Below are 24,679 nucleotides of genomic sequence, written 5' to 3'. Positions count from 1 at the left end.
GTACTCAGCTTATATTTAATTTCAGAATTTAAGTGTTTGGTTAGGTAACGGGGAAATTAGTTATAAAACCAAATCTTTCAATCAGATTCATTGTATTATGTTGATTCCCGTCCAAGCATCTGCTGTTGTAGAAGTTTGTTTGTCAAACATTGATGGTGCCACTGGGGTATCAAAGCAATGTGTGTCAGTCCGTTAATTTAAATGTATTTATATCATGGTCAAATTTCATCTGCCATTTTAAGCCTCTTGTAATTGAGACCTACTGCAAGTCATCAGATCTCTCGTCTAATAGAGCGTTTACTGCTATTTATATTTATCTTTGCTAAGATTGGAATTTTCCCTCCCTCCCTCTCATTTTCCCCCATCCCGTCTCCCTCACATCCCTCCCTCCCTATCGTTTTCCCCCATCCCGTCTCCCTCACATCCCTCCCTCCCTATCGTTTTCCCCCATCCCGTCTCCCTCACATCCCTCCCTCCCTATCGTTTTCCCCCATCCCGTCTCCCTCACATCCCTCCCTCCCTATCGTTTTCCCCCATCCCGTCTCCCTCACATCCCTCCCTCCCTATCGTTTTCCCCCATCCCGTCTCCCTCACATCCCTCCCTCCCTATCGTTTTCCCCCATCCCGTCTCCCTCACATCCCTCCCTCCCTCTCATTTTCCCCCATCCCGTCTCCCTCACATCCCTCCCTCCCTATCGTTTTCCCCCATCCCGTCTCCCTCACATCCCTCCCTCCCTATCGTTTTCCCCCATCCCGTCTCCCTCACATCCCTCCCTCCCTATCGTTTTCCCCCATCCCGTCTCCCTCACATCCCTCCCTCCCTATCGTTTTCCCCCATCCCGTCTCCCTCACATCCCTCCCTCCCTATCGTTTTCCCCCATCCCGTCTCCCTCACATCCCTCCCTCCCTATCGTTTTCCCCCATCCCGTCTCCCTCACATCCCTCCCTCCCTATCGTTTTCCCCCATCCCGTCTCCCTCACATCCCTCCCTCCCTATCGTTTTCCCCCATCCCGTCTCCCTCACATCCCGACCTCCCTCTCGTTTTCCCCCATCCCATCTCCCTCACATCCCTCCCTCTCTCCCGTCTCCCTCACTCCCTCCCTCCTGTCTGCCTCCCTCCCTCCCATCTCCCTCCATACCATCTCCCTCCCGTCTCCCTCCCATCTCCCTTCTACCTACCCCCCCTCCCGTCTGCCTCCCTCCCTCCCATCTGCCTCCCCATCTCCCGCCTCCCTCCCATCTGCCTCCCTCCCTCCTGTCTCCCTCCCACCTCCCTCCCTCTCGTCTGCCTCCCTCCCTCCTGTCTCCCTCCCTCCCACCTCCCTCCCTCCCATCTCCCTCCCTCTCATCTCCCTCCATCCCTCCCTCTGTCCTTCCTGCAGTATGTTCCTCCAGACCTGTGTATCTGTTGTTTCATCCTGGAGCAGTCCCTGTCTGTCCGGGCACTGCAGGAGATGTTGGCTCACACGGTGCCTAACAACGAAGGGGTGAGTATTGCTGCATTACCTGTATACATAATCACTGTATAGCCTACCCATTATATTTACATTACCTGTACTCATTATCCCTGTATAATCAGTACACATCAGACCTTGGTCAAAGAAATAAGTGAACTACATTTAGGATTTGTAAAGTATTTGAAAGTATATGACACAGTTGTCTTGTAAACGTGCCATTTCACATTACAGTGTAAATGGTTTCAATACAAAGGAAATAATCTAAACCAACAAATCCTGTCGCTGACTCATGGATTCTGGTTAAAGAAGATATGTCAAGGAGATTCATTATAGAACGAACATATTTAATAAGGGATCAAGAACAGAGGATAATAATCACATGTATGTTTTCTCCTTGTTTGACATCAAGATAAGACTTGAAGATACAGCTTCTACGGTAGTGTCCTCTCTAGCTGGTGGACTTTACATAACCGCTCTCCCCCTAGACACTGTGTCATAATGAAGGCCAAGTGCCCACTCCATGTTAGACCCAGACACACAGAGAAATAGCCTGATTGCGTTGCTTTAAGTGCATCCAGAAAGAGTCTTCTCCCCTCTTCTCTGCTCTGCCTACTTGATTTACAATGCCTTGATCAAAGGGAATGGTACCCTCCCTCCCTCCCTCCCTCCCTCCCTCCCTCCCTCCCTCCCTCCCTCCCTCCCTCCCTCCCTCCCTCCCTCCCTCCCTCCCTCAGCTCAGCTACATGCCACTGGCATGCTTATTTCTTAGTTGGTGTGAGTAATCATAAATAAGGAGATAGACACTTAGATACTTATGAGTGCCCCAGTGTGTCCCCCACTGCAATGAAACACTTCATTAACTGCAACTTTATGAAGGTATTCCAAGTTATGTTCTTTTATCAAACACATTATCTCCAACAGAACAGTTTCAGGTTTCATTTGATTGATTAGGCTAGTGCGTTGAGAGATATTGAATTGATAATTGAACACATTTGAATTGAATTGCTTTTAGTTAGCTTAGCTAGTTTTAGTTAGCTTAGCTCTCCTCACTGCTTCTGGGGTGCCAGACGATCAGATCAGTGTCAAGTTTGTATCCATTTTACTGCGAAGTGTTTTAATTGAGGTGATAAGATGAGAACTAGCTGATCGCTTGGCAACTCAGGATCAGAGATGAGAACGTCAGCCTGGCCCTGGACTAAAAAGCAGTTGCTATGGAGATCAAGGCTTAATCAGGGTCCGGGAAACGGGCCCTTAACATTCACACACACATTTTTTTTTAAATATTGTTGTTAATTCACCCCATATGAAAATTAAATTAAACTCATTCTCAGTCTTTAGATTTTTGTCTTTTAGGCATTTCTTTTTGACATAATTGACTGCCATAACTCCATGTAATATTGTTTTTTTCATCTGTATCTTTGTTTAACGCTGCTAGAAAGCGGACCATGAACAGTGGGTATGTTAATTTGTTACTTTCTTTAGTTTGCATGAAGGCTCACCTCTACTGACCCCTAACTATTAGCGAAAGAATGATCTCACTTTCGCCACTTTCACTTCAAAGTGTTGCCTATTTTGAGATTGTTATTGTGCATAGTCACTATAGTCATTCACAACAGTTATACCCCTCCCTTCAATAGGTTGGTTGATAAATCAAACATACATGCAATATTTGGAAGGCTAGACGTGTGTAAATATCTTGTGAAAGATTTATATATATATATAATATATATATATTTATTTATTTATATGTGTGTGTGTGTATGTATATATATATATATATATATATATATATATATATATATATATATGTTTATATTGTTTATATTTATATATATTTGTTATGTTTTTATATATATGTTTATTTATTTATTTATACATATTTATTTATATTTATTATATATTTATATCTAATTATCGGTGATAGAAATGGAGTGAATCCTGGTATTAACATAAATGATCAGACATTCTTACCCTCTTTAAATATGTACTTCCCAGAAAGTCACACTGATATTTAGGAAATACATTTTTATTTCTTATTTTTTAGATTCTGATCATTTTATTCCATTCAGCTTTTGATGCGTAGATTTGCCTTAACTCCTTAATGACCTTAATGAACTCGTCACTGACACAGACTTTAAACTATCCCCTGGAACATCACTGATATATGGCAATCTTGAAATAGACATCCCATTGGTGCCTACCTTCACCTTGTGCACATGATTCACATGATTTCAATCCTTTGCTTGGCGCCCCCAAGACCACACTTTGTGCATGTGTGTAAACATTTTCAAGTGAAAGTGCTAACTAGTTTTCTAATCTGCTTCAGCCAGTATTTTAGCTAACCCATTTACTGCTTAGTGATAGGGAAACATCCCCTTCAATAAAAATCTACACCTTTAAAAAAAAAACTAGACAGAGAGTAGTTGTATGTTTTTATGTAAGCTATCATGGACAGACGTACGTAACATAACTGTATAGCTGACGCAGTTATACAAGATTTTACTTCTGGGTTTCTGAAATTATGTGTTATGGAAAATACATACTTTGGGTTAATCTTTTACTTTCAGAATTTTTTTTTTTTTTCTTTAGCCGTACTATCAAGACTTTAGGGAATCAACAGGAAACCTAGTTGGTGGGAGGGACAATGCTCACCTACTGTAGATGTAGTGTTTTTTTGAGTTTGTGGTTTTCCTTACTCTGTTTTGTAGCTAACAGTCTCATTTCAAGACTACCAGAAATAAAAGAGGAAATGTTCTGGAATTGGCTTTGATTCCAAAAGCTTCACACAATGATTCCAGAAGGTTCACACAATGATTCCAGAAGCTTCTTCACACATTGATTCCATTAGCTTCACACAATAATTCCAGAAGCTTCTTCACACAATGATTCCAGAAGCTTCTTCACACAATGATTCCAGAAGCTTCTTCACACAATGATTCCAGAAGCTTCACACAATGATTCCAGAAGCTTCACACAATGATTCCAGAAGCTTCACACAATGCTGTAGAACCAAGCTGAAAGAGTTTGGGAATTTGTGAACCAACACAGGGATTATCCATCTATTCTACAGTATAAATCTTCATATTGCTCTTAGTAGAATACTGGATACATTGATATAAACAACATCAACATAAACTATGTTTATTGAAGTGTATTCCAAGCAATGGAATACAATCTCCCCATCCATTACTGTGATCATTTGAACAGTAATGTTTGGCAATATACAGTGCCCTGCAAAAGTATTCAGACCTCTTGGATATCTTCACATTTTAAAATGGATCTATCTACACAAAATGGATCAATCTACACAAAATACTCTGTAATGTCAAAGTGAAAGAACATTTATTTATTGTATTTCATTTTGTAAAAATGTTTTTATATATAAAATATAGTTGTTGCATAAGTATTCAGCTCTGAGTCAATACATGTTAGAATCACCTTTGGCAGCGATAACAGCTGTGTGTCACGCCCTGACCATAGAGAGCCCTTGGTTCTCTATGGTGTTGTCTGCGCCGGTGCCCAGTCCAGGCACAGCGGCCAACCCAGCTCCATGGCTGGAGCCTTCCTCTGCGCCGGTGCCCAGTCCAGGCACTGCGTCCAACCCATCTCCATGGCCGGAGCCCTCCTCTGCGCCGGTGCCCAGTCCAGGCACAGCATCCAGTACCGCTCCAAGGCCGGAGCCTTCCTTTGCGCCGATGCCCAGTCCAGGCACGGCGTTCTGCCCGGCGCCATGGCCGGATCCGGTGTCTGGGCGGGGGCGGCGACCCACACCAGAGCCGCCACCGACACTAGTCACCCCCCCCTACCCTCCCCATTTGGTTTCAGGTTTTGCGGCCGGAGTCCGCACCTTTGGGGGGAGGGGGGGGGTACTGTCACGCTCTGACCATAGAGAGCCCTTGGTTCTCTATGGTGTTGTAGGTCAGGGCGTGACTAGGGGGTGTTCTAGTCTTTTCATTTCTATGTTGGTGCTCTTGGTATGGTTCCCAATTAGAGGCAGCTGATATTCGTTGTCTCTAATTGGGGATCATACTTAAGTTCTCCATTGCTCCCACCTGGGTTGTGGGATATTGTTTTGTGTCTGTGCATGTAGCACCACTGAGGTCACGTTTTCGTTGTTGGTCATTTGTTTTTTGGTAGTTTCACTTTGAATAAAGATGTGGAACTCAAATCACGCTGCGCCTTGTTCCATCCTTGTTAACGACCGTGACATTGAGTCTTTCTGGGTAAGTCTCTAAGAGTGATTACAGCTGTGAGTCTTCTTGGGTAAGTCTCCAAGAGCTCTCCACACCTGGATTGTGCAATATTTACCCATTAATCTCTCATTAAGCTCTGTAAAGATGTTGGGGATCATGGCTAGACAGCAAGTTTCAAGTCTTGCCATAGCTTTTCAAGCAGATTTAAGTTGAAACTGTAACTTGGTCACTCGGACACATTGACTCTTCTTGGTAAATAAATCCAGTGTAGATTGGGGCGGCAGGTAGCCTAGTGGTTAAAGTGTTGGACTAGTAACCGAACGGTTGCAAGATCGGATCCCCGAGCTGACAAGTTAATATCTCTTGTTCTGCTCCAGAACAAGGCAGTTAAACCACTGTTCCTAGGCTGTCATTGAAAATAAGAATTTGTTCTTAACTGTCTTGCCTTGTTAAATAAATACAAAATAAATAAAGATTTGGCTGTGTGTTGTAGGTTATTGTCCTGCTGGAAGCTGAATTCCTCTCCCAGTGTCTGGTGGAAAGCAGACTGACCAGATCTTCCTCTAGGATTTTGCCTGTGCTTAGCTCCGTCCCATTCATCCTGACAATCCCCAGTCTTTTTCTGATGTCAAGCATAACCACCCATATCGTGATGCAGTGATTTACCATGCTTAAAAATAAGGAGGTAGTTAGTTACTCAGTGATGTGTTCGATTTGCCCCAAACATAAGGCTATGCATTCAGGCCAAAAAGTGTATTTATTTGCTGTGTTCTTTTGCAGTATTACTTTAATTCCTTGTTGCATACAAGATGCATGTTTAGGAATATTTGTATTTTGTACATTTGTATTCTTCTCTGTCATTTAGGTCGTTATTGTGGAGTAGCTACAATGTTGTTAATCCATTCTCAGTTTTCTCCCATCACAGCCATTAAACTCTGCAGCTGTTTTAAAATCACTAATGACCTCATGGTGAACTCCCTGAACAGTTTCCTTCCAGTCCTGCAGCTCAGTTCAGAAGGACGACTGTATCTTTGTTGTGTCTGGGTGGTTTAATACATCACCCACAGCGTCGTTATTAACTTGACCATGCTTAAAGATATATTCAATGTCTGATTTGTTGTTACCCATCTACCAATCACTGCCCTTCTTTGTGAGGCTTTCGAAAAGCTCCCTGGTCTTTGTAGTTGAATCTGTGCTTTAAATGCAATACTTCACTCAGGGACCTTACAGATGTTATATGTATGGGGGACAGAGGAAGGGTTAGTCATTCAAAAATCATGTCAACGCCTATTAATTCCTGAACTAATTTAGGCTTGCCTAAACAAATGGTCTGAACACTTATGCAACGACTACAGTGGGGCAAAAAAGTATTTAGTCAGCCACCAATTGTGCAAGTTCTCCCACTTAAAAAGATGAGAGAGGCCTGTAATTTTCATCATAGGTACACGTCAACTGTGACAGACAAAATGAGAAAAAAATTCCAGAAAATCACATTGTAGGATTTTTTATGAATTTATTTGCAAATTATGGTAGAAAATAAGTATTTGGTCCATAACAAAAGTTTATCTCAATACTTTGTTATATACCCTTTGTTGGCAATGACACAGGTCAAACGTTTTCTGTAAGTCTTCACAAGGTTTTCACACACTGTTGCTGGTATTTTGGCCCATTCCTCCATGCAGAACTCCTCTAGACCAGTGATGTTTTGTGGCTGTCGCTGGGCAACACGGACTTTCAACTCCCTCCAAAGATTTTCTATGGGGTTGAGATCTGGAGACTGGCTAGGCCACTCCAGGACCTTGAAATGCTTCTTGCGAAGCCACTCCTTCGTTGCCCGGGCGGTGTGTTTGGGATCATTGTCATGCTGAAAGAACCAGCCACGTTTCATCTTCAATGCCCTTGCTGATGGAAGGAGGTTTTCACTCAATCTCACGATACATGGCCCCATTCATTCTTTCCTTTACACGGATCAGTCGTCCTGGTCCCTTTGCAGAAAAACAGCCCCAAAGCATGATGTTTCCACCCCCATTCTTCACAGTAGGTATGGTGTTCTTTGGATGCAACTCAGCATTCTTTGTCCTCCAAACACGACGAGTTGAGTTTTTACCAAAAAGTTCTATTTTGGTTTCATCTGACCATATGACATTCTCCCAATCCTCTTCTGGATCATCCAAATGCTCTCTAGCAAACTTCAGACGGGCCTGGACATGTACTGGCTTAAGCAGGGGGACACGTCTGGCACTGCAGGATTTGAGTCCCTGGCGGCGTAGTGTGTTACTGATGGTAGGCTTTGTTACTTTGGTCCCAGCTCTCTGCAGGTCATTCACTAGGTCCCCCCGTGTGGTTCTGGGATTTTTGCTCACCGTTCTTGTGATCATTTTGACCCCACAGGGTGAGATCTTGTATAATAATCTCGAGGGAGATTATCAGTGGTCTTGTATGTCTTCCATTTCCTAATAATTGCTCCCACAGTTGATTTCTTCAAACCAAGCTGCTTACCTATTGTAGATTCAGTCTTTCCAGCCTGGTGCAGGTCTACAATTTTGTTTCTGGTGTCCTTTGACAGCTCTTTGGTCTTGGCCATAGTGGAGTTTGGAGTGTGACTGTTTGAGGTTGTGGACAGGTGTCTTTTATACTGATAACAAGTTCAAACAGGTGCCATTAATACAGGTAACGAGTGGAGGACAGAGGAGCCTCTTAAAGAAGAAGTTACAGGTCTGTGAGAGCCAGAAATCTTGCTTGTTTGTAGGTGACCAAATACTTATTTTCCACCATAATTTGCAAATAAATTCATTAAAAATCCTACAGTGTGATTTTCAGGATTTTTTTCTTCTCATTTTGTCTGTCATTAGTTGACGTGTACCTATGATGAAAATTACAAGCCTCTCTCATCTTTTTAAGTGGGAGAACTTGCACAATTGGTGGCTGACTAAATACTTTTTTGCCCCACTGTATGTTTTAGTTATGACATTTTTATTTATCTTAACATTTTTATAAAATGTTTCTTCCACTTTGATGTTACAGAGTATTTTGTGTCGATTGTTGACAAAAATGACAAATAAATCCATTTTAATTCCACTTTGTAACACAATAATATGTGAAGATAGCCAAGGGGTATGAATAAGGCACTGTATATGGACACTGACAACCATATTTCAGCCAGTAGCAAATTAATCTGGCATGAACCTCCCTCTCTTCTCCTTGAAAAGTCATTACCAGACCAACTTCCTGTGGTCTGACTGGTCATTCTCTGTGAGATTATTAGATTAGAACCAGATATGAAGTGAACATTAAAAGTGAATTACTTACAGTAATCACAGACCAGCCATTATTGTGCAGCGCTGGCAGCCTGTGAGAAGCTTGGCAAGCAGCCAGCACTTCATTCTTGTAAAACCAAGCTGGCAGGAGAAAGCTCAGTGAGAGAAGAGAGACCACCTCCCTTCACACACACACACACACACACACACACACACACACTCTCTTACACACACACAATCCCCCTCCCACACACACCACCACCATACTCCCTGCAGAAGCTCAGACAGAATGATATTAGAGTGGGAGGGGCGTTGCCAGTTGCTGTGCCGCCCAGCCAAAGGTCACAGTTCACAGTGATGATGTGTCAGCATGGCAGGAGGCCTGAAATACTGCCCCTCTCTCCCCCCTCTCTCTCGCTCTCTCTCTGTCTCTGTGTCTCTGTCTCTCTCTCTCTCTGTCTCTCTCTCTTTCTCTCTCTCTTTCTCTGGGGGGCTGGAGGACTGGGGGTTTTGAGTCTAAAGGGCTGAGAGACTGAGGGGACTGGAGGACTGGGGGTTTGGAGTTTAATCAAACCTTCTCGTAGTGTTCTGCCATTTTTGCTTTCCCCGCTCCACTCAGGTCAGATCAGTGTAGATGAACGAAAGGAGTCTGTGAACTCCGGTGTTGTTTCTTTCCCTCTTTCCCTCCTCTCTTCTCGTTGAGGGGTTTAGGGGCTTCATGGATCGACTTTGGAATTCTCTTCCCAACCAGAGGAACTATAAACTGTAGAGATCCAAGCACAGATTGATCCTGTAGACTGTAGCGTACATCAAAATCAAATCAAATTTGATTTGTCACATGCGCCGAATACAACAGGTGTAGACCTTACAGTGAAATGCTTACTTACAAGCCCTTAACCAACAATGCTTTAAGAAGTTAAGAAAGAAATAAATTTAAGTGTTAAGTAAAAAATAGATAAGTAGAAAATAGAAAATAAAAGTAACAAATAATTAAATAGCAGCAGTAAAATAACAATAGCTAGGCTATATACATGGGGTATAGGTACAGAGTCAATGTGCGGGGGCACTGGTTAGTCAAAGTAATTGAGGTAATATGTACATGTAGGTAGATTTAAAGTGACTATGCATAAATAATAACAGAGAGTAGCAGCAGCGTAAAAGAGGTGTCTGGGTAGCCCTTTGATTAGCTGTTCAGGAGTCTTATGGCTTGGGGGTAGAAGCTTTTAAGAAGCCTTTTGGACCTAGACTTGGCGCTCCTTTACCGCTTGCCGTGTGGTAGCACAGAGAACAGTCTATGACTGGGGTGGCTGGAGTCTTTGACATTTTTTATGGCCTTCCTCTGACACCGACTGATATAGAGGTCCTGAATGGCAGGAAGCTTGGCCCCAGTCATGTACTTGGCCGTACGCACTACCCTCTGTAGTGCCTTGCGGTCGAAGGCCAAGCAGATGCCATACCAGCCAGTGATGCAACCAGTCAGGGTGTTCTCGATGGTGCAGCTGTAGAACCTTTTGAGGATCTGAGGACCCATGCCAAATCTTTTCAGTCTCCTGAGGGGGAATATGTTTTGTCGTGCCCTCTTCACGACTGTCTTGGTGTGTTTGGACCATGTTAGTTTGTTGGTGATGTGGACACCAAGGAACTTGAATCTCTCAACCTGTTCCACTACAGCCCCGTCGATATACTGTAGACAGTAGTGTATATAATGTAGACTGTAGTGTATATTCTGTAGACTGTTGTGTATATATTTTAGACTGTAGTGTATATTCTGTAGAATGTAGCGTATATAACGTAGACTGTAGTGTATATACTGTAGACTGTAGCGTATATAATGTAGACTGTAGTGTATATACTGTAGACTGTAGTATATATACTGTAGACTGTAGTATATAGACTGTAGACTGTAGTGTGTAGACTGTAGTGTATATACTGTAGACTGTAGTGTTTAGACTTTAGACTGTAGTGTATATAATGTAGACTGTAGTGTATATAATGTAGACTGTAGTATATAGACTGTAGACTGTAGTGTGTAGACTGTAGTGTATATAATGTAGACTGTAGTGTATAATGTAGACTGTAGTATAAAGACTGTAGACTGTAGTGTATAGACTGTAGACTGCAGTGTATATAGACTGTAGACTGTAGTGTATATACAGTAGACTGTAGTGTTTAGACTTTAGACTGTAGTATATATACTGTAGACTGTAGTATATAGACTGTAGACTGTAGTGTATATAGACTGTATTGTGTAGACTGTAGTGTATATACTGTAGACTGTAGTGTATATAGACTGTATTGTGTAGACTGTAGTGTATATACTGTAGACTGTAGTGTATATAGACTGTATTGTGTAGACTGTAGTGTATATACTGTAGACTGTAGTATATAGACTGTAGTGTGTAGACTGTAGACTGTAGTGTATAGACTGTAGACTGTAGTATATAGACTGTAGACTGTAGTATGTAGACTGTAGTATATAGACTATAGACTGTAGAGTATATAGACTATAGACTGTAGTGTATATAATGTAGACTGTAGTGTATATACTGTAGACTGTAGTGTATATACTGTAGACTGTAGTGTATATTCTGTAGGCTGTAGTATATAGACCTGTAGACTGTAGTTTATAGACTGTAGACTGTAGTGTATAGACTGTGGACTGTAGTGTGTAGACTGTAGACTGTAGTATGTAGACTGTAGACTGTAGTATGTAGACTGTAGACTGTAGTATGTAGACTGTAGTATATAGACCCGTAGACAGTAGTATATAGACTGTAGACTGTAGTGTATATAATGTAGACTGTAGTGTATATTCTGTAGGCTGTAGTATATAGACCTGTAGACTGTAGTATATCGACTGTAGTATATAGACTGTAGACTGTAGTGTATATTCTGTAGTATATAGACATGTAGACTGTAGTGTATAGACTGTAGACTGTAGTATATAGACTGTAGACTGTAGACCGTAGACTGTTGTATGTAGACTGTAGTATATAGACTGTAGGCTGTAGTGTATAGACTGTAGTGTGTATAATGTAGATTGTAGTGTATAATGTAGACTGTAGTGTATATTCTGTAGACTGTAGTGTATATACTGTAGACCGTAGTGTATATAATGTAGACTGTTTGTTGATTGGATTTATATAGTTCTTACACTCCCCTACGTGTTTATTTGGACAGTGAAGCTAAAACTTTTAATTTGTCTCTATACTGCAGCATTTTGAATTTGAGATAAAACAATTTATTTGAGGCGACAGTACTTAATGTCACCTTTTATTTTAGGGTATATTCATTCATACAGTATCTATTTCAAATCAAATCAAATCAAATGTATTTATATAGCCCTTCTTACATCAGCTGATATCTCAAAGTGCTGTACAGAAACCCAGCCTAAAACATTACCTAATGAAATCACTTTATGTATCTAGTGCCCCCATTTGAAATTGTCATAAGTTTTTAGGCAAATTCACTTATAGAGTGTTCAATTTAGTCAAAAGTTTTGTATTTGCACGCAATGACTACATACAGCTTGTGCCTCTACACATTTGTTGGATGCATTTGCTGTTTGTTTTGGTTGTGTTTCAGAATATTTTGTGCCCAATAGAAATGAATGGTAAATAATGTATTGTGTCATTTTGGAGTGACTTTTATTGTAAATGAGAATATAATATGCTTCTAAACACTTCTACATTAATGTGGATGCTATCATGATGATGGATTATCATGAATGAATCGTGAATAACCCTGAGTAAGAAAGTTACAGAAGCATAAATATCATACCCCCCCCCCCCCCAAAAAAAAAAATACACTACAACCTTCTAACGAGGGGACTAGAAACATAAAGTGCCTTCATTTCCAAAACGGTGACATTTTGTAATGTATAAATATATATATATATTTAAATAAATAAAACATTTAATCTCAAATACAAAATGCTGGAGTATTGAGCCAAATTAAAAGTTTTAGCTTCACTGTCCAAAAAACACATTGGAGAGTGTGTCTAGGGGGAACTCACGTTATCCACCACTAATGTGTAGCAACGTCTATCTTATCTTATGTTTTCTTTCTTTATCCAAATACTGATTTGGAACTCCTTTAAAGGGAAATATAGATAGCAACACTGTAGACAGGTTGTGGGTTATTGGGTTAAAGTGTGCTAATGTTATGTCACCCTGTTCTTTTCTTCATGCGTCTAGAGGTTGTTAAGGAGGGTGAGTAATATTACGTTTGTTTTAAATCTGTCTTCAATTAAGAAAATATAGATTTTCTTAATTTCTCTTACGGGGTTCACAACATTTCCTTGTCCACGGTACTGCAACAAAATGTTTCTCGTTCGTCAACTGAACCTGTCCAACACACATAGTAGTGCAGCACGACCTGGGTGGGATGAGTCCGTTTGGTTTCTTTTTCTTCCTGTCTGTCCGTCTGTTTGTTCCTGGAGGTACTAGCCAAGGATGTCCGTTATCTATCCTCAATATTTTAAAGTGACGTCCTTCCCTTGTTTTCTCTCCTTCATCTGTACTGATTAGAAACAACTAGAGAGATGAAAGCACAATTTCAATCTTCCTCGTAGGGTTTGACCATTTTGCTTTCCTGTCTGCTCAGATCCGTGTAGATGAAGGAAAGGAGACAAGGGGAGGATTCTACATGACACTATTGAGATGCACCCATCAGAATCTAACCTGCTGTGTATGTTGCCTCTCCTCCTCTCCTCCCTCCTAGGCGGCCCAGGGGGGTGGACACCGGACCCTGCTCTATGGTCACGCCATCCTCCTACGCCACTCCTTCAGTGGAATGGTGAGAATGGGGGAAATCTGCCACCCTGTCCCTCATAACCACAGTGGTTGTGTTCCAAATGGAACCTTTTTTCCCTTTATACTGCGGTACCCCATAGGGCTCTGATAAAAAGCAGTGTACTTTATAGGGAATAAGGGTGCCCGTTTGGGACGCACATAGTATCACCTACACAAACATTATACTGCAGTTGCTCCAATGGCCAAAGTAGCTCCAATGAGTGGGTAGCCAGATCTGTGAAAGATTTCCCAGTACGAGAGCTGTATTACTAGTGGATATCCCTCCTACGTGTTGAATGAAAAGGTCACCAGTCCCTCACTGTTACTGTATTACCTAAAACATTATACTGCAGTTGCTCCAAAGATAACAGTGCCGATGGCTTGAGTTTTAAACTGTACATTAAACTGTATATTCTGTATGTGTAAATGCTACAAACAAATCATGAAACACAGACATATATTTTATCAATCGTTTTCCTTTTCTATCTTCTTGCTATTTCATATTGTGTGGCTTCTCAACAGTACCTGACCTGCTTGAAGACGTCAAGATCGTTGACAGACAAACTGTCATTTGACGTGGGATTACAAGAACATTCAATAGGTAACACTTCCTGTTGCACACAGCCTTGCTCCCTGTGACTACATTTAGTGGTAGAGCTGTAAAAGGAAGAGAGTGCCATTTGGGGGCGCAGATTACGTCTGCTGTGGAGACAGCCTTGTATTGGTAACTAGGCGACATTTAGGGTTTTCCCTAGCCACCGTGCTTCTACACCTGGTTTCTGTACAGCACTTTGTGACATCGGCTGATGTAAGAACTACAAAACTACAAAATGAAGCAGAGCCATTTATCAAACCGGATGTGATATTTTAACTGACTATACTAGACATGCAGACTGGCTTCCATATTAATAGCTGACCTTCCTATGTGTATGTGTTGTAGCCCCCGGAATAGAGGCACTATATCAACCTGAAGACGTTACCACCAGGCAAAATGGCTGCCTTGAGGCTGTCCAATGCCCTGCTTTGAAACTGCTTTGATATTTGAAGACTTCAAAATGAACTGATTAACAATCACACAGCGCATAATGAACTGATTAACAATCACACAGCACATAATGAACTGATTAACAATCACACAGCGCATAATGAACTGATTAACAATCACACAGCGCATAATGAACTGATTAACAATCACACAGCGCATAATGAACTGATTAACAATCACACAGCACATAATGAACTGATTAACAATCACACAGCGCATAATGAACTGATTAACAATCATGATGACACACTAGCACTGCTTGTGTAAATCCATGCTTTGGTACTTGGACTATGGACCACAAATTAAATGCAAGAAATTGACATGCCAGCCAGTCAAACATTTGCATATTTATGTCAATTTCAGATGTATGATCTGTATCTTTCTGTTTTTGGTATGCTCATGTACATTGTATGAAGTTATGATTCATTTACAGTATATTACCAGAGTCTTATTGTAATCTCAGAACAAGGAACCAAAATCTGGAGTGTTAACAGTCTCGCCAGCTGCTATGGTAACAGTCTGGCCAGTTACTATGGTAACAGTCTGGTCAGTTACTATGTTAACAGTCTGGTCAGCTACTATGATAAAAGTCTGGTCAGTTACTATGGTAACAGTCTGTCACAAGAGACTATGGCAGTCTCATCCAAGTCCTGTTGTCTTCTATCTCTCCAGGTGAGGCATGCTGGTGGACCATCCACCCTGCGTCCAAGCAAAGGTCAGAGGGAGAGAAGGTCCGTATCGGAGACGACCTAATCCTGGTCAGCGTGTCCACAGAGAGGTACCTGGTGAGTATCAATTAGACAATCAATCAATCAATCTTAATCTCACTCTTGTTAGCCAGGTCCCAGATCTGTTTAGGTTGTCATGTTATTTATAACCTGGTCCCAGATCTGTTTGGGTTGTCTTGTTATTTATAACCTGGTCCCAGATCTGTTTGGGTTGTCATGTTATTTATAACCTGGTCCCAGATCTGTTTGGGTTGTCATGTTATTTATAACCTGGTCCCAGATCTGTTTGGGTTGTCTTGTTATTTATAACCTGGTCCCATATCTGCTTGGGTTGTCTTGTTATTCCTAACCTGGTCCCAGATCTGTTTGGGTTGTCTTGCCAGAGCAGGCTAGGAGGCTTGGAAAGGGAAAGAAACCCAAACGGATCTGGGACCAGGTTAGGAATAACAAGACAACCCAAACAGATCTGGGACCAGGTTAGGAATAACAAGACAACCCAAGCAGATATGGGACCAGGTTAGGAATAACATGACAACCCAAACAGATCTGGGACCAGGTTAGGAATAACAAGACAACCCAAACAGATCTGGGACCTGGTTAGAATCACTCAACACTGTTATCCCCATCACATCATCCTCCACTTGAAATAGTCCTGTTAAAACTTTTTTAGTTTTTAGATACTGCTCCCCTCAGCCCAGACCAACCTCGACAGTGACAAGGCAATCCCGGGGAGTACTTGAAGTGGCTATTCAGGAAGATCTGTAATGAAATTACTAGAGAACCATCCTTGTTTTCAGTTTCATTTTTATGGAAACCATTATCTGGCTGATGAGCTGACACATAATGGACTCTATGCTCTGCAGAATAATGCTTCTGAACTTAATTCATTTACTTAGAGAGGAAGGGAGAGGAGAGAGAGGGAGAGACGTGCAAAACATGAAGCAGAGATAGCAGTAGGTACTGGGGTGTGCTATATGCCTTTGGGGAGGCAAACATAGCTCTACTCAGCCTGAGTTTCAACTCCATCAGAGGGAAACATAGCTCCACTCAGCCTGAGTTTCAACTCCACCAAAGGGAATCATTGCCTGATTCATCCTCCTACTGAAAACATTAGATTGTAGCACAACTATGACTTATCACAGAGGGGTAATTTCCTGAGTGACAAAGAATTATTGGTTTTCTGAAATCCTCTATAAAAAATATACAGAAATAAATGATCATAGAATTTGTCCATACGCACAAAAAAATTGTTCTTTCTTTCTTGTGCACAAATTTGTTTACATCCCTTTCCCTTGTGCTAGGGGTAATAAAAGGCCACTCTAAAATGTGCAGTTTTGTCACACACCACAATGCCACAGATGTCTCAAGTTTAATTTCTCTACCATAAGCCGTCTCCAAACGTAATTTTAGAGAATTTGGCAGTACGCCCAACAGACTTCACAACCGCAGACCACATGTAACCACGCCAGCCCAGGACCTCCAGATCCGGCTTCTTCACCTGTAGGATCGTCTGAGACCAGCCACCTGGACAGCTGGTGAAACTGAGCAGTATTTCTGTCTGTGGCTGGGCCTGACTCCCAAGTGGGTGGGCCTGGCTCCCAAGTGGGTGGGCCTGGCTCCCAAGTGGGTGGGCCTATGCCCTCCTAGGCCATGGTTGTAACTCCTGCCCAGTCATGTGAAATCTATAGATGAATGTATTTCAATTGACTGATTTCCTTATATAAACTGTAACTCTGTAAAAACCGTTGAAATTGTTCCAGGTTGCATTTATATTTATGTTCAGTATACATCATTGATATAACCCAACCCAGTATACTCTGTTTTGTCTCATTTAATTCTGAACATCTTTGAACATTGTTGTCCGAGTCCCGGCCCCTGGCTGTGTCGAGCTGTGCGTTATGGATTAAACTGGTGTTGGTAGTCTCATTGTGATCAGTGGGCCATGGGATCCCATTGAGCTGCACAATCTCCCCAGCAAAGACCAGCCTGGCTTGAGATCTTATTCTGGAATGGTAGTTGATGCAGGTCCTTATAGAGGGTTTATGGTCTTAGTGGCTATAACGCACTGTGGATACAGAAGGTATATATCGACCAGTACAGATATGCTGTAGAGGCATATCCAAAAAGCTGGCAGGGTTGAGACAAAGTTGTTAAATGCCAACTAGCTTTAAATCTCTCCTTTACCAGCCCCTCATATCCCAGTCTCTGTCTCTCTCTCGCTCACACACATGTGCACACACACACACCCACACCACTGGTCCTTAACCTACGCTGTTTGTCTTCTCTTCCAGCACCTGTCCATCTCTAACGGTAGTTTCCAGGTGGATGCCTCCTTTATGCAGACTCTGTGGAACGTCCAGCCTACCCGGTCAGGAAGCAACGTGGCTGTAGGCAAGTACACCACAACTCAGTAATATCATTACAATTTCAGGTTAATACTTCATTATGAACTAGGACATATTCAGTTGTTGGAGGAATGTTATATATTTGACGCTTCTTTGTGTCATGCTCCCCTGGGTAACCTGTGTTTGTAAGACACTTAATAAACAATAAAATCAAATCAGAGTTTATTCATCACATGCACAGGATACAGCAGGTCAAATCACATTTTATTGGTCACATACACATGGTTAGCAGATATTAATGTGAGTGTAGCGAAATGCTTGTGCTTCTAGTTCCGACCGTGCAGTAATATCTAACGAGTAATCTAACAATTTCACAACAACTACATTATAAACACAAGTGTAAAGGAATGAATAAGAATATGTACATATAAATATATGGATGAGCGATGGCTTTGCGGCATAGGCAAGATGCAGTAGATGGTATAGAGTACAGTATATACATATGAGATGAGTATGTAGGGTATGTAAACATTATATAAAGTGGCATTGTTTAAAGTGACTAGTGATACATTTATTACATCCAATTTTTAATTATTAAAGTGGCTAGAGATTTGAGTCAGTATGTTGACAGCAGCCACTCAATGTTAGTGATGGCTGTTTAACAGTTTGATGGCCTTGAGGTAGAAGCTAGAAACAGTATAGTGAAATGGTTGCTTGCAAGCTCTTCCTCAACAATTAGTCATATAAAAGAAACACACATGAGAATAAACACTAAATACAGGCCCATATATATCAGTCATTCAATCAATCAGATTGTCACTAAGGCTACATACGGTGGACAAAATGCACCATACCTTCAAAAGCTCCCTATTGATCTTAGAATCTTGTGTTTGTCCAATAGGATTCCTGTGTGGTGGTCACGTGATGCGTCTGTGTCACGGACATGATGAGAGTCTGACCATACCTGGATCAGAGGCCAGCGAGATGGAGCAGAGGTACAGTAGACTTCCTGTCAGCCATTTTAATATTGTGACTGTAACACTGCCAGAGCATAAGAGGTACAGTAGACTTCTTGTCTGCCATTTTAACTGTAGGTTTGGATCTCTACTGTAAACCCACTTTTAACACTGTCATATAATCACTTACGGTTACTTTTAATCACTTTGAAGGGAACTTTTAGTCAAATGTAATTACAGGCTGTGAGCTCTACTATTAAGGGCCATTTTAACTGACACTTCGAGCTACTTTTAAAGATTGTCCTTCATGTTTTAGAGAGCTTTCAATTAACTGCTATGACATTCCATCACCATTCTGTTGAATCGTTGAGAGAGAAATGGGATCAAATATTGCTAAGTCAATCTTGATGACGATCTGCCTGTGTATCAGATGGGGATCTGGGACACTCACTCCTTAGCCTGAAGTGTCACACCTAGCGCAAAAGAAAGATGTGTTGGAATACTTCCGGAGGGCAGTCAAGTCTGTTTGCGCCGCAGAGGTCCTGAGTTCTAGGCTCGGTATGCACTGAGGCAGAGGTCCTGAGTTCTAGGCTCGGTATGCGCTGAGGCAGAGGTCCTGAGTTCTAGTCTCAGTATGCGCTGAGGCAGAGGTCCTGAGTTCTAGGCTCGGTATGCACTGAGGCAGAGGTCCTGAGTTCTAGGCTCGGTATGCGGGGAGGCAGAGGTCCTGAGTTCTAGTCTCGGTATGCGCTGAGGCAGAGGTCCTGAGTTCTAGTCTCGGTATGCACTGAGGCAGAGGTCCTGAGTTCTAGTCTCGGTATGCGCTGAGGCAGAGGTCCTGAGTTCTAGTCTCGGTATGCGCTGAGGCAGAGGTCCTGAGTTCTAGTCTCGGTATGCGCTGAGGCAGAGGTCCTGAGTTCTAGTCTCGGTATGCGCTGAGGCAGAGGTCCTGAGTTCTAGTCTCGGTATGCACTGAGGCAGAGGTCCTGAGTTCTAGTCTCGGTATGCGCTGAGGCAGAGGTCCTGAGTTCTAGTCTCGGTATGCGCTGAGGCAGAGTTCCTGAGTTCTAATCTCGGTATGCGGGGAGGCAGAGGTCCTGAGTTCTAGCCTCGATATGCGCTGAGGCAGAGGTCCTGAGTTCTAGCCTCGGTATGCGCTGAGGCAGAGGTCCTGAGTTCTAGTCTCGGTATGCGCTGAGGCAGAGGTCCTGAGTTCTAGTCTCGGTATGCGCTGAGGCAGAGGTCCTGAGTTCTAGTCTCGGAATGCGCTGAGGCAGAGGTCCTGAGTTCTAGTCTCGGTATGCACTGAGGCAGAGGTCCTGAGTTCTAGTCTCGGTATGCACTGAGGCAGAGGTCCTGAGTTCTAGTCTCGGTATGCGCTGAGGCAGAGGTCCTGAGTTCTAGTCTCGGTATGCGCTAAGGCAGATTGTTCCTGTAAGTGGCTCTTGACAAAATGTTTAATGTAATACTACTGACTAAAGGTCACCAGCGTTAGTCCCTTTTAAAAACGATGATTTTGCAAGACGCAGTGATATCTCAAACAGGGTTTCTTTCATAATTGTCCAGAGATTTGATCTCATATTCCATAAAGAGTAAAGACCAGATTCACAAAACCTTCTTATGAAAACATTTCTTCTTAACTGCCATATTTTCCTTATCTATAGACTTATGAAGAAAGTTTTGTGAATCCGTCCCCAGTGGTGAAAGTAGATGTCTTACCGGTACGGGACACCCAAGTGCTTGTACACTTTTGTTTTGTACTTAAATAAATACAGGGTAGCCTACTCTGCTGACACTGACACACAGATCAATAAAAGGATGTTGTCTGATCCATATAATCGGCATATGTGAAGGGGAGACACAAATACAATATGACATCCATCTAACCTGGAGGAGAACTTTATTATCCAAAAACAAATCTTCAAGGGGCACTGAGCCAACGATGATGAAGACAGTGAATATACCCATTAACCGGGAATATGGCCGATGCTCTCTATTGGTGCCAATAAGACAGGCTACTGTTCATTCAATTAAGTTGAGAATTTTGATAACTAAAAGACAGATTGGAGTCTTTTCATTGTTTTGTCTTCTCTTTACAGCAATAGCCATTTGCTTTCCAAACCATGTTTTCCCGCGATTGTATTTAGAAATATTGCGATATGCCTGTCTGGGCCTCTCTACTTTTCACTGACTGTCGCAACTCAACAATCGTCTATTTGGTATTTGCCGTGCGCTGCCCAAATTGCGGGTCCTTCAGACTATGTGATTTAACACAATAAACAGTTTTATTTTATTGTGTCCAAATCAGGCTTTCTGGTGTAGTAGCCTATTTTGAATGATTGTATTTATTTCTGTAAAGACAGGAATAAGTTAATTAGGCTATAATATGTTTTTTTCAATTTCATACAATTTACTGTAGGGAAAGCTTTAACTGCTCCTAGCCTTATGGACGCCCTGCCTATGCCTTTTAATGTGGCACTAACACAACCAGTCATGATGTTTTCATCTGATTGTAAAACAATCACTTAACAAAAGCGCTCCTGTAGGCTACCCGTGCACATTTACATTTTGTATTTATTTATTTCACCTTTATTTAACCAGGTAGGCCAGTTGAGAACAAGTTCTCATTTACAACTGCGACCTGGTCAAGATAAAGCAAAGCAGTGCGACAAAAACAACAACATAGAGTTACACATAAACAAACGTACAGTCAATAACACAAAAGAAAAAGAGAAAAATCTATGTACAGTGTGTGCAAATGTAGAAGAGTAGGGAGGTAAGGCAATAAATAGGTGAAATAATTACAATGTAGCATTAACACTGGAGTGATAGATGTGCAGATGATGATGTACAAGTAGAGATACTGGGGACATTCGTTCACTCACAAAATAATTCCAGCATCCAAACCCCAATGCAGGTGCACTGTGCACCCGCATTGTGATGAATGGAAAAAGACAGCTGTTATAAAACACCTAGGTGTATTGGCATGACATTCTATGATTGTCATTACACTTGTAGCCTGAATTGAGGCGTCCACTGTTGTCCAAGCGCGCCTCTTTCTCGGCCACTCATCTCCGCCTTGTCCGAGAGCATCTCGGCTACTCATCTCCACCTTGTCCGTGTTTTCCTCAAACCACAACGTAATTTGGAGTGTATAACACCCGGTTTCCAGTCAATTTGCTAATGTTTCATGCGGCTGACCTGCACTAATGTTAAGTAATGGTGTAGTAGCCTATAGTTCTTAGAGCATGTTGTATTAATTGTACTGGTACGGCGTACCCCCACTATTTATTTTGCCGGGACGCTGTACCAGACCATATAGCCTTACTTTCACCCCTGAAAAAGACACAGACCTGATCCCTCTCCTCCCTTTCTGTGTCCCCAGGATAGTGAACTATGAGATGGGTAAAGGAACATCCAAGGCTCGCTCCCTCTGGAGGCTGGAGCCCCTCAGGATCGGGTGAGCTCTCCTCCATCTAACCCACCTTCACTCTGACCCTAACCTCACTCCCACCCCACCCTCTCTCACTTATCCATTTCACAGACACTGTCTGTCCTTCACTGTACTCACTCACTTTCAGACACACTTTAGACTCCTACACTATCTACTTTAGACTCAATCCACTATCTAGAACCTTAAAGGTTTCTTTGGCTGTCCCCATAGGATAACCCTTTGAAGATCCCTTTGTGGTTGCAGGTAGAACCCTTTTGGTTGAGAATATAGACACCCAATACACTTTCAGACACCCTCCAGTCAATGGCACCTTCCATGAACCACCTGGTTGTATATGACGTATAATGCATTATGGAAGTATTTATAATGTCTCCTACTTTTATTTCACCAAAATAATCTCTTGAGATTCAAGCATTATCAGAATGGCGCTGCAATGTATAGCTGCCGTTTTACGTTTTTGTATTTATTTTTTTGCACTGATTGTTCATAATGTTTCCTCCATCGTTCCCTATGACCGTAAAGAGCTTCTGGATATCAGAACAGCGATTTGGACGAAGATTTCTACTTCAATGAGTCGGCAGTTCTGGACATACAGGCCCTAATTCCTGAGACTCGGAAAAGAAAGAGAGGCCGACATGCGGGCAACCTGATGAAACTACATCGACAAATAAATAATCCGCCTCTACCCTCCATTCTATTGGCGAACGTACAATCACTGGAGAATAAACTGGACAAGCTCCGTTCGAGACTATCCTATCAACGGGACCTGAAGAACTGTAATATCCTATGCTTCTCGGAGTCGTGGCTAAACACATACATGGATAATATACATCTAGCTGGTTCTTCTATGCATAGACAGGATCGAATGGCAGCCGCGAACGGCAGCCTCATATAAGCTCAAGGGGGAGGTGTGTGGCTTTGTTAACAAAAGCTGGTGCGCCATCTCTAATATTAATTAAGTCTTGAGCTTCTGCTTGCTTGAATTAGAATATCTCATGATAAGCTGTAGACCATACTATTTACCAAGAGAGTCTATTTACCACCACTAACAAACTGTATAGGGCCATAAGCAAATGTTCCGGACGACTGTGTGATCACGCTCTACGTAGCTGATGTGAGTAAGACCTTTAAACAGGTTAAAATTCACAAGGCCGCAGGGTCAGACGGAATACCAGGACGTGCACTCAGAGCCTTGCGCTGACTCACATCAACACCATCATCTCAGACACCCTGACCCACTCCAATTCGCATATCAGCCCCATCAGATCCACGCTGATCCTCAACACGGGGGCCCCTCAGGGGTGTGTGCTTAGTCCCCTCCTGTACTCCCAGATCACCGACATCTGATTGGCCTGCAGACGACTAACAATGTCATTAAAGTTGCTGACGACACGACGGTGGTATGCCAGATCACTGGTGACAATGAGACAGCCTGTAGGGAGGAGGTCAGAGACCTGTCAGTGTGGTGCTAGGACAACAACCTTTCCCTCAACGTTAGCAAGACAAAAGGAGCTGACCGTCGACTTCAGGAAACGAAGGGCCGAGCATGGCGCCATTCACATTGACAGAGCCGTAGTGGAGCGGGTCGAGAGCTTTAAGTTCCTTCATGTCCACATCACTGACGAATGAACATGGTCCACACACACCAACAGAGTTGTGAAGAGGGCACGACAACGCCTCTTCCCCCTCAGGAGGCTGAAAAGATTAGGCATGGGACCTCAGATCCTAAAAAAGTTATACAGCTGCACCATCGAGAGCATCTTGAATGGCTTGATCACTGCTTGGTACGGCAACTGCTTGGCATCCAACCGTATGGAACTACAGAGGGTAGTACGTACGGCCCAGTACATCACTGGGGCCAAGCTTCCTGCCATCCAGGACCTCTATACCAGGCGGTGTCAGAGGAAGGCCCTTAAACATTTTCTAAAACTCCAGTAACCCAAGTCATAGATTGTTCTCTCTGCTACCGCACGGCAAGCGGTTCCGATGCATCATGTCTGGAACCAACAGGATCTTGAACACCTTCTACCACCAAGCCATACGACTGCTAAATAGTTTGTTAAATAATTAACCAATAGCTACTCCAACTATCTGCAGTGACTCTTTTTACACAAACTCTTTTGACTCCTCACATGAGCTGCTGCTACTGTTAATTATCTATCTGTTGCCTAGTAACTTTATCCCTACGTATATGTACATATCTACATCAATCACCTCGTACCCCTGCACAGCAACTCGGTACTGGTACCCTGTGTATATAGACACATTATCATTACTCGATGTGTATTTATTATTACTTTTATTATGATTATTATTATTATTACTACGTGTTATTATTTCTTTCTCTTTACATTGTTTGGAAGGGCCTGTAAGTAAGCATTTCACTGTTAGTCTACACCTGTTTACAAAGCATGTGACAAATAACATTTTATTTTATTTTGATTTGATTA

General features: G+C 42.4%; 1 protein-coding gene across 5 annotated transcripts in view; it reads left to right on the top strand.

Annotated features, from left to right (window-relative positions):
* The window catches only part of LOC106571102 (ryanodine receptor 3), a 234,663-nt gene that overhangs the window by 33,675 nt on the left and 176,309 nt on the right, over positions 1-24,679 (top strand). For 4 of the 5 annotated variants that reach the window (XM_082961633.1, XM_082961632.1, XM_082961631.1 and 1 more), the window contains exons 3-10: positions 1,384-1,488; positions 2,894-2,914; positions 13,631-13,705; positions 14,224-14,302; positions 15,419-15,531; positions 17,766-17,865; positions 18,721-18,814; positions 22,161-22,235. In XM_082961633.1, coding sequence (XP_082817759.1) covers positions 1,384-1,488; positions 2,894-2,914; positions 13,631-13,705; positions 14,224-14,302; positions 15,419-15,531; positions 17,766-17,865; positions 18,721-18,814; positions 22,161-22,235 — 662 coding nt within the window. The remainder of the gene's footprint in view (positions 1-1,383; positions 1,489-2,893; positions 2,915-13,630; positions 13,706-14,223; positions 14,303-15,418; positions 15,532-17,765; positions 17,866-18,720; positions 18,815-22,160; positions 22,236-24,679) is intronic. The other variant, XM_082961634.1, reaches the window with a different exon arrangement.

This window comes from Salmo salar, chromosome 15 (genome assembly GCF_965601325.2).
Source record: "Salmo salar chromosome 15, fSalSal1, whole genome shotgun sequence".
Lineage (NCBI taxonomy): Eukaryota > Metazoa > Chordata > Actinopteri > Salmoniformes > Salmonidae > Salmo > Salmo salar.
Note: the sequence above shows the minus strand (reverse complement) of the source record. Positions and strands in the feature narration are given on the sequence as shown.